The 10750-nt window shown below is 54.7% G+C and overlaps 1 protein-coding gene across 1 annotated transcript in view; it reads right to left on the minus strand.

The window, feature by feature from the left end:
* Positions 1–8701: 8701 nt before the first annotated feature.
* The window catches only part of rhbdl1 (rhomboid, veinlet-like 1 (Drosophila)), a 5394-nt gene continuing 3345 nt past the window's right edge, over positions 8702–10750 (minus strand). Inside the window, exons 2-3 of the mRNA XM_056577556.1 lie at positions 10416–10497; positions 8702–8973 (exon numbers count right to left, since the gene is read on the minus strand). Coding sequence (XP_056433531.1) covers positions 8702–8973; positions 10416–10497 — 354 coding nt within the window. The remainder of the gene's footprint in view (positions 8974–10415; positions 10498–10750) is intronic.

Raw genomic sequence — 10750 nt, forward strand, 5'->3', positions numbered from 1 at the left:
AGACCTCACTACACCAGCCCTCACTACACCAGCCCTCACTACACCAGCCCTCACTACACCAGCCCTCACTACACCAGCCCTCACTACACCAGCCCTCACTACACCAGCCCTCACTACACCAGCCCTACACCAGCCCTCACTACACCAGCCCTCACTACACCAGACCTCACTACACCAGCACTACACCAGCCCTCACTACACCAGCCCTCACTACACCAGCCCTCACTACACCAGACCTCACTACACCAGCCCTCACTACACCAGCACTACACCAGCCCTCACTACACCAGACCTCACTACACCAGCCCTCACTACACCAGCCCTCACTACACCAGACCTCACTACACCAGCCCTCACTACACCAGCACTACACCAGCCCTCACTACACCAGACCTCACTACACCAGCCCTCACTACACCAGCCCTCACTACACCAGACCTCACTACACCAGCCCTCACTACACCAGCACTACACCAGACCTCACTACACCAGCCCTCACTACACCAGCACTACACCAGCCCTCACTACACCAGCCCTCACTACACCCTCACTACACCAGCCCTCACTACACCAGACCTGACTACACCAGCCCTCACTACACCAGCACTACACCAGCCCTCACTACACCAGCACTACACCAGCCCTCACTACACCAGACCTCACTACACCAGCCCTCACTACACCAGCACTACACCAGCCCTCACTACACCAGCACTACACCAGCACTACACCAGCCCTCACTACACCAGCCCTCACTAAACCAGACCTCACTACACCAGCCCTCACTACACCAGCCCTCACTACACCAGCCCTCACTACACCAGACCTCACTACACCAGCCCTCACTACACCAGCCCTCACTACACCAGACCTCACTACACCAGCACTACACCAGCCCTCACTACACCCTCACTACACCAGCCCTCACAACACCAGCCCTCACTACACCAGACCTCACTACACCAGCACTACACCAGCCCTCACTACACCAGCCCTCACTACACCCTCACTACACCAGCCCTCACTACACCAGCCCTCACTACACCAGCCCTCACTACACCAGACCTCACTACACCAGCCCTCACTACACCAGCCCTCACTACACCAGCCCTCACTACACCAGACCTCACTACACCAGCCCTCACTACACCAGCCCTCACTACACCAGCACTACACCAGCCCTCACTACACCAGCACTACACCAGCCCTCACTACACCAGCCCTCACTACACCAGCACTACACCAGCCCTCACTACACCAGCACTACACCAGACCTCACTACACCAGCACTACACCAGACCTCACTACACCAGCCCTCACTACACCAGACCTCACTACACCAGCCCTCACTACACCAGCCCTCACTACACCAGCACTACACCAGCCCTCACTACACCAGCCCTCACTACACCAGACCTCACTACACCAGCCCTCACTACACCAGCCCTCACTACACCAGCCCTCACTACACCAGACCTCACTACACCCTCACTACACCAGCCCTCACTACACCAGACCTCACTACACCAGCCCTCACTACACCCTCACTACACCAGCCCTCACTACACCAGCCCTCACTACACCCTCACTACACCAGCCCTCACTACACCAGCCCTCACTACACCAGCCCTCACTACACCAGCACTACACCAGCCCTCACTACACCAGCCCTCACTACACCAGCCCTCACTACACCAGCACTACACCAGCCCTCACTACACCCTCACTACACCAGCCCTCACTACACCCTCACTACACCAGCCCTCACTACACCAGCCCTCACTACACCAGACCTCACTACACCAGCCCTCACTACACCAGCCCTCACTACACCAGCCCTCACTACACCAGACCTCACTACACCCTCACTACACCAGCCCTCACTACACCAGACCTCACTACACCCTCACTACACCAGCCCTCACTACACCAGCCCTCACTACACCAGCCCTCACTACACCAGACCTCACTACACCAGCCCTCACTACACCAGACCTCACTACACCCTCACTACACCAGCCCTCACTACACCAGACCTCACTACACCAGCCCTCACTACACCAGCCCTCACTACACCAGCCCTCACTACACCAGACCTCACTACACCAGCCCTCACTACACCAGACCTCACTACACCCTCACTACACCAGACCTCACTACACCAGCCCTCACTACACCAGCCCTCACTACACCAGCCCTCACTACACCAGACCTCACTACACCCTCACTACACCAGCCCTCACTACACCAGACCTCACTACACCAGCACTACACCAGACCTCACTACACCAGCCCTCACTACACCAGACCTCACTACACCAGCCCTCACTACACCAGCCCTCACTACACCAGCACTACACCAGCCCTCACTACACCAGCCCTCACTACACCAGACCTCACTACACCAGCCCTCACTACACCAGCCCTCACTACACCAGCCCTCACTACACCAGACCTCACTACACCCTCACTACACCAGCCCTCACTACACCAGACCTCACTACACCAGCCCTCACTACACCCTCACTACACCAGCCCTCACTACACCAGCCCTCACTACACCCTCACTACACCAGCCCTCACTACACCAGCCCTCACTACACCAGCCCTCACTACACCAGCACTACACCAGCCCTCACTACACCAGCCCTCACTACACCAGCCCTCACTACACCAGCACTACACCAGCCCTCACTACACCCTCACTACACCAGCCCTCACTACACCCTCACTACACCAGCCCTCACTACACCAGCCCTCACTACACCAGACCTCACTACACCAGCCCTCACTACACCAGCCCTCACTACACCAGCCCTCACTACACCAGACCTCACTACACCCTCACTACACCAGCCCTCACTACACCAGACCTCACTACACCCTCACTACACCAGCCCTCACTACACCAGCCCTCACTACACCAGCCCTCACTACACCAGACCTCACTACACCAGCCCTCACTACACCAGACCTCACTACACCCTCACTACACCAGCCCTCACTACACCAGACCTCACTACACCAGCCCTCACTACACCAGCCCTCACTACACCAGCCCTCACTACACCAGACCTCACTACACCCTCACTACACCAGCCCTCACTACACCAGCCCTCACTGCACCCTCACAACACCAGCCCTCACTACACCAGCCCTCACTACACCAGCCCTCACTACACCAGCCCTCACTACACCAGACCTCACTACACCAGACCTCACTACACCAGCCCTCACTACACCAGCCCTCACTACACCAGACCTCACTACACCAGCCCTCACTACACCAGCCCTCACTACACCAGCCCTCACTACACCAGACCTCACTACACCAGACCTCACTACACCCTCACTACACCAGCCCTCACTACACCAGACCTCACTACACCAGCCCTCACTACACCAGACCTCACTACACCAGCCCTCACTACACCAGCCCTCACTACACCAGCCCTCACTACACCAGACCTCACTACACCAGCCCTCACTACACCAGCCCTCACTACACCAGCCCTCACTACACCAGCCCTCACTACACCAGCCCTCACTACACCAGCCCTCACTACACCAGCCCTCACTACACCAGCCCTCCCTACACCAGCCCTCACTACACCCTCACTACACCAGCCCTCACTACACCAGACCTCACTACACCAGCCCTCACTACACCCTCACTACACCAGCCCTCACTACACCAGCCCTCACTACACCAGCCCTCACTACACCAGCACTACACCAGCCCTCACTACACCAGCCCTCACTACACCCTCACTACACCAGCCCTCACTACACCAGCACTACACCAGCCCTCACTACACCAGCCCTCACTACACCAGCACTACACCAGCCCTCACTACACCAGCCCTCACTACACCAGCCCTCACTACACCAGCCCTCACTACACCAGCCCTCACTACACCAGCCCTCACTACACCAGCACTACACCAGCCCTCACTACACCAGCCCTCACTACACCCTCACTACACCAGCCCTCACTACACCAGCCCTCACTACACCCTCACTACACCAGCCCTCACTACACCAGCACTACACCAGCCCTCACTACACCAGCCCTCACTACACCAGCCCTCACTACACCAGCACTACACCAGCCCTCACTACACCAGCCCTCACTACACCAGCCCTCACTACACCAGCCCTCACTACACCAGCCCTCACTACACCAGCCCTCACTACACCAGCCCTCACTACACCCTCACTACACCAGCCCTCACTACACCAGACCTCACTACACCAGCCCTCACTACACCAGCCCTCACTACACCAGACCTCACTACACCAGCCCTCACTACACCAGCCCTCACTACACCAGACCTCACTACACCAGCCCTCACTACACCAGCCCTCACTACACCAGCCCTCACTACACCAGACCTCACTACACCAGCCCTCACTACACCAGCCCTCACTACACCCTCACTACACCAGCACTACACCAGCCCTCACTACACCAGCCCTCACTACACCCTCACTACACCAGCCTTCACTACACCAGCCCTCACTACACCCTCACTACACCAGCCCTCACTACACCAGCCCTCACTACACCAGCACTACACCAGCCCTCACTACACCAGCACTACACCAGCCCTCACTACACCAGCCCTCACTACACCCTCACTACACCAGCCCTCACTACACCAGACCAGCCCTCACTACACCCTCACTACACCAGCCCTCACTACACCAGACCTCACTACAGCAGACGGTATAAACCAGACTTTATTAGACCAGCAGCGAGGAGCTGAGTGAGGGTCAGGGTCACGTCTGGAACCACAGAAAGCCATTTACATATATATATATATATATGTAAATGTGTAGATCAGCTGAGGTGGTTCGGGCATCTGTTAAGGATGCCCACTGGGCGCCTTCCTTGGGAGGTGTTTCAGGCACGTCCAGTGGGGAGGAGACCTCGGGGAAGACCCAGGACTAGGTGGAGAGATTATATCTCAACACTGGCCTGGGAACGCCTCGGGATCCCCCCGTCAGAGCTGGTCAATGTGGCCCGGGAAAGGGAAGTCTGGAGCCCCCTGCTTGAGCTGCTCCCCCCGCGACCCGACCCCGGATAAGCGGACGAAAATGAGATGAGATGAGATGAGAGATATATACATATACAATATATATATAGACAAGTATATATGCATAATATGTACTTTTATATATATGTATACAGAATATATATATATAATGTGTATATATCGAGATATATATATCCATGTATCCATATATATATATATATGTGTATGTTTACATCCTGTCCTGCTCCCCGTCCGCATGCTGTCCTCACAGCGCCTCCTTCAGGACGGGAGGATGGAGGATGGAGGATGGAGGATCAGGAGGAGGAGGAGGAGGGGGAGGAAGAGGAAGTAGAGGAGCAGGAGGAAGAAAAGGAGAGGCAGGAGGAGGAGGAGGAGCAGGAAGAGGAAGAGGAGGAGGAGATGGAGGAGCGGCCTATGTATAGGGGGATCAAGCATGGATCAAGCCAGGAAACAGCCTACTGGGATTGCAGTTTCCAACACACCTGGTTCCTTTAAGATGACAGCAGGTTACAGGGAGATGAACACATGAAACAATAAGAGATGAATGAATATCAAAAGATTACAAATGAATTAAGGCCCTTAACCAAGGTTCAGGCTGTGTTTTAAAAGGTCAAGAGGGCAACAAGAATCTACAATGAAGATGATGAGGCTGATGATGAGGCTCCCCCCCTGTTTGGCTAGTCTTCCCCGGGTCAGGGAGTGGGTTCATTATTAATTCTGACTGGGCTCCCCTGACGTTTACAGGAGACCCGAGCAGAGCCGTCCATCCTGTACATGAACCACAGAGGGGGTTAAGATGAGATGAGATATGGTTTATCTTTTTCTCTTTATGACCTTGCATCCATCCCTTAATAGACTGGAGAGATGGTTTACAACCAAATGGGAAAAGTCTGAGAAATTCAAACTTTTCTACCGGAGAGGCCAGACGACATGAATAATAGATATAAAGAATGTGTCCGGCTGTCCTTGGATGAACTGAATTTACTTTCTACTGAAGTGAATCTTTTTCCAAACCGTTTCTAGAGCAGAAGTGAGAGGATCTCTGGTTTAATGAGAACTACAGTACTGGACTGAAGTTCATGACTGGGTCCTTTAAGAGGTCTGCTGCCCTAGCATATCATCTGGTAAGCACATTGGCAAAATGTTCCTAGCTACATGAACATCTCCTAGATTTAGTGGTATTTTACAGGCATGTATTTGCAAAAAATTAAGTTTGCTTCTTCCGTTTCCTAACATATCTTTTTGAATATTCACAATGCAAAATATTATCTGATCGTTTACACGCAGAAATATTGAACGGCGATGGCGAATGAAGTCCTGAAGACAGCACTGGGTTGTTCTGCTGAGCAGAACCACGACACAGGGTTCTGCATCAGAACCCTCAAACAGGACGTCAGCAGAACACAGCCAACAAGGATTCTCTTATTCATAAAGGAAAAAAACACAAATAAATATACTCTTAATTATGAACATACAATATACACATCCACTATCAACATGGAATCGAACGGAGGGAACGTATCAACGCTCTCCTTGTTGTGGGAACACTCCTTTACAACGCAGAGAGAGGGACGGGAACCGGCCGGCTCGTCCCAATGCCCTCTGGGGCAAGAAGGTCAAAGGTCACCAGATGACACACCTGTCACCTGCCTGTGAGTTAGGGCATGGACAGGTGTGTGTGTGTGTGTGTGCGTGTGCGTGTGCGTGTGTGTGTGTGTGTGTGTGTGTGTGTGTGTGTCTGTGTGTGTGTGTGTGTCTGTGTGTGTGTGTGTGTGTGTGTGTGTGTGTGTGTGTGTGTGTGTGTGTGTGTGTGTGTCTGTGTGTGTGTGTGTGTGTGTGTGTGTGTGTGTGTGTGTGTGTGTGTGTGTGTGTAGTAGGCAGTGGATCAGAAACAGGCCTTTTAAACGCCTCGTCTTCTCGACTCTATAATATTCTACACAGCGTTTTGAAGGTTTGTGGTTCGCGAGTGACGGACCTGTGTGTGAGACAGGTCCTCAGAGGACCTGTGAGTCAGACAGACAGGTCCTCAGAGGACCGGGGTGTGAGCTGCTCCCTCTCTGCTGATGGGTACCGTGTCCACAGTGTCGGCGGAGGAGACCGCTCTGAGACCCCGTGGAAGGAAACACTTCTTCAGATCAACATTTGAACATACAACCACCGAGCCCTGTAGACCTACTGGGACCTACTGGGAGCCCTGTAGACCTACTGGGACCTACTGGGAGCCCTGTAGCCCTAGTGGGAGGGACTGTAGGCCTACTGGGACCTACTGGGAGCCCTGTAGCCCTACCAGGACCTACTGGGAGCCCTGTAGCCCTACTGGGAGCCCTGTAGACCTACTGTGACCTACTGGGAGCCCTGTAGGCCTACTGGGACCTACTGGGAGCCCTGTAGACCTACTGGGACCTACTGGGAGCCCTGTAGACCTACTGGGACCTACTGGGAGCCCTGTAGCCCTAGTGGGAGGGACTGTAGGCCTACTGGGAGCCCTGTAGCCCTACCAGGACCTACTGGGAGCCCTGTAGCCCTAGTGGGAGGGACTGTAGGCCTACTGGGACCTACTGGGAGCCCTGTAGCCCTACTGGGACCTACTGGGAGCCCTGTAGCCCTACCAGGACCTACTGGGAGCCCTGTAGCCCTACTGGGAGCCCTGTAGACCTACTGGGACCTACTGGGAGCCCTGTAGCCCTACTGGGAGGGACTTTAGGCCTACTAGGACCTACTGGGAGCCCTGTAGCCCTACTGGGAGCCCTGTAGCCCTACTGGGACCTACTGGGAGGGACTGGGAGGGACTGTAGGCCTACTGGGAGCCCTGTAGCCCTACTGGGACCCCTGTAGCCCTACTGGGAGGGACTGTAGCCCTACTGGGACCCCTGTAGCCCTACTGGGAGGGACTGTAGGACTACTGGGACCTACTGGGAGCCCTGTAGCCCTACTGGGAGCCCTGTAGCCCTACTGGGAGGGACTGTAGGCCTACTGGGACCTACTGGGACCCCTGTAGCCCTGCGGGGCGGGTCAGGTCGTGAGGGCCATGCTACTTTGGGGCTGTTTCCAGGCTGTTTCCAGGCTGTTTCCAGGCTGCACAGACTCACGCTGGTAAGCTGCTTTGCAGAAGAAAAAAGACAACAATATAAAATAAATTAAATATTTCATCTCAAATACAACCACTGCTCGTTGCTGTTGCTCAATGTTTGCTCGCATTGTCATAGATGAAAGCTTCCCAGAGTGCACTGGTATATTTACATTTCACAGGGTCTGTAAAGGGCCAACATGGAGGACATGAATGACTTCAGAAATGCATTCTGGGAAGTGAAAGCTGATTGGTTATTATATATTTAAATATATAAAAGACACAAGCCTGCTGACGAGGCTGTAAGTCAGCAGGCTGCTCTCTAATCTCTCCTGGTGAGTATCTGTAAAAAAAACATTGTTTGTTCAGATCTGGAGGGAATAACAGCTGGATTTAAAGAGTATTCCTGAAAACAAAACCAAAAGGCCCCCCCCACTAAAGGGGAGGGGCCGGAGTCCATGCGTGTGTATGGAGACCCCCCCCACTAAAGGGGAGGGGCCGGAGTCCATGGGGAACCCGCATACACCCCCCCCCCCCCTCGCGGGTTGAGACACCCCTAAAGGAGGGGTCTTCATCAGGGCGGGGCCGGGATCTGGACCCCCAGCAGCTCGTAGGCGAAGATGTTCCAGAAGATGGCGAAGAGGAGGAAGGTGATGAAGGAGAAGACGATGACCCACCAGGTGCACTGGCGCTGCAGGCTCTCCTCGTAGCTGCGCAGGATGAGCAGCCCCATGCTGATGCCCACCACCGCCCCCGACAGGTGGGCCATGAAGCTGGGCTGGGGCCCTGCCGAGGGCAGGGGGGGCGAGAACCGCAGCCACACCGCCCGGCCCACCTCCGAGCTCACTGCGGACAGAGACACAGCACGCTAGAACCACAGCACGCTAGAACCACAGCACGCTAGAGCCACAGCACGCTAGAACCACAGCACGCTAGAGCCACAGCACGCTAGAGCCACAGCACGCTAGAACCACAGCACGCTAGAACCACAGCACGCTAGAACCACAGCACGCTAGAACCACAGCACGCTAGAGCCACAGCACGCTAGAGCCACAGCACGCTAGAACCACAGCACGCTAGAACCACACACCTCAGAGCCACAGCACGCTAGAACCACAGCACGCTAGAACCACAGCACGCTAGAACCACAGCACGCTAGAACCACACACACCTCAGAGCCACAGCACGCTAGAACCACAGCACGCTAGAACCACACACACCTCAGAGCCACAGCACGCTAGAACCACAGCACGCTAGAACCACAGCACGCTAGAGCCACAGCACGCTAGAGCCACAGCACGCTAGAACCACAGCACGCAAGAACCACAGCACGCTAGAACCACAGCACGCTAGAACCACAGCAGGCTAGAACCACACACACCTCAGAGCCACAGCACACTAGAACCACAGCACGCTAGAACCACAGCACGCTAGAACCACACGCACCTCAGAACCACACACACCTTAGAACCACAACACACTCGAGAAACATCTGATGTGATGTGGTGGATGATGGTGATGGTGATGTGATTGGTGATGTGATGGGTGCATGGTGATGTGTGATGGGTGCATGGTGACGGGTGCATGGTGACGGGTGCATGGTGATGGGTGATGGGTGCATGGTGACGGGTGCATGGTGACGGGTGCATGGTGACGGGTGCATGGTGACGGGTGCATGGTGACGGGTGATGGTGGAGATCCCGGCAGAGAGACTAGTCCCCAGTCTGGCTCCCCATGCAGATGGATTCAGTTGAATAAGTTGTATCTATCATCTATCATCTATCATCTATCATCTATCATCTATCATCTATCCGTTAGTTCCAGTAACCGTTCTACTGCCAGCCCTCTTTGAAAGGACATTTTAAGAGTCTTGGTTAAGCTAGTTCTTTGGCCCGAGATAAAGGTACCCAAATGAGGTTTTAATCTCATCTCAAAGAGGGAATATTGTTGTGGATTTAATGAATTATTGATGTGCTATGTGAAGCTCTCGATGGGGGAGCTGCTTGTTGCTGTAGTGTGTTGGAGGAGACAGTGGACAGATGGACCCAACATACTGCTGAGTAATGAAGAGTGAATCAGACCACACGGTGTGACTCACCTCTCTTCACTCCATCCAATAGGAACATACGACTTTAGACCAATCATAACCCATCAGGATCTATAATACTGAGCAGCAGGATCAGCACCCGGTCTGATGATGGCGTGACGATGTTAGAATGGAGAGGAGCGCCAGTGAGAAGGGTTACGTTGAAATGCTCTGAGCTAACGGTGGCGGAGGATGGACTCACTGCAGACCAACGCCAGGATCATCCGGAGCAGCTTGTAGGGACAGCGCATCCCCGCCCAGTTCTGTAACACAAGGAACACACGCTCAGAACCAGGCGCACACGGGGGACACACAACACCAGACACACAACAACAGACACACACTGGTACACACTGGTCTCAGCGGCCCGCCGGGTGGATCTGGCCCCGTAAGGCCTTCATACTGGGACAGAGGCTGAGAGAGGCTCTCTCTCTCTCTCTCTCTCTGCCCCCCCCCTCTCTCTCTCTCTCTCTCTCCCTCTCTCTCTCTGCCCCCCCCTCTCTCTCTCTGCCCCCCCCCTCTCTCTCTCTCTCTGCC

The sequence above is a fragment of the Gadus chalcogrammus genome, chromosome 18 (genome assembly GCF_026213295.1).
Source record: "Gadus chalcogrammus isolate NIFS_2021 chromosome 18, NIFS_Gcha_1.0, whole genome shotgun sequence".
In the NCBI taxonomy this organism is placed as follows: domain Eukaryota; kingdom Metazoa; phylum Chordata; class Actinopteri; order Gadiformes; family Gadidae; genus Gadus; species Gadus chalcogrammus.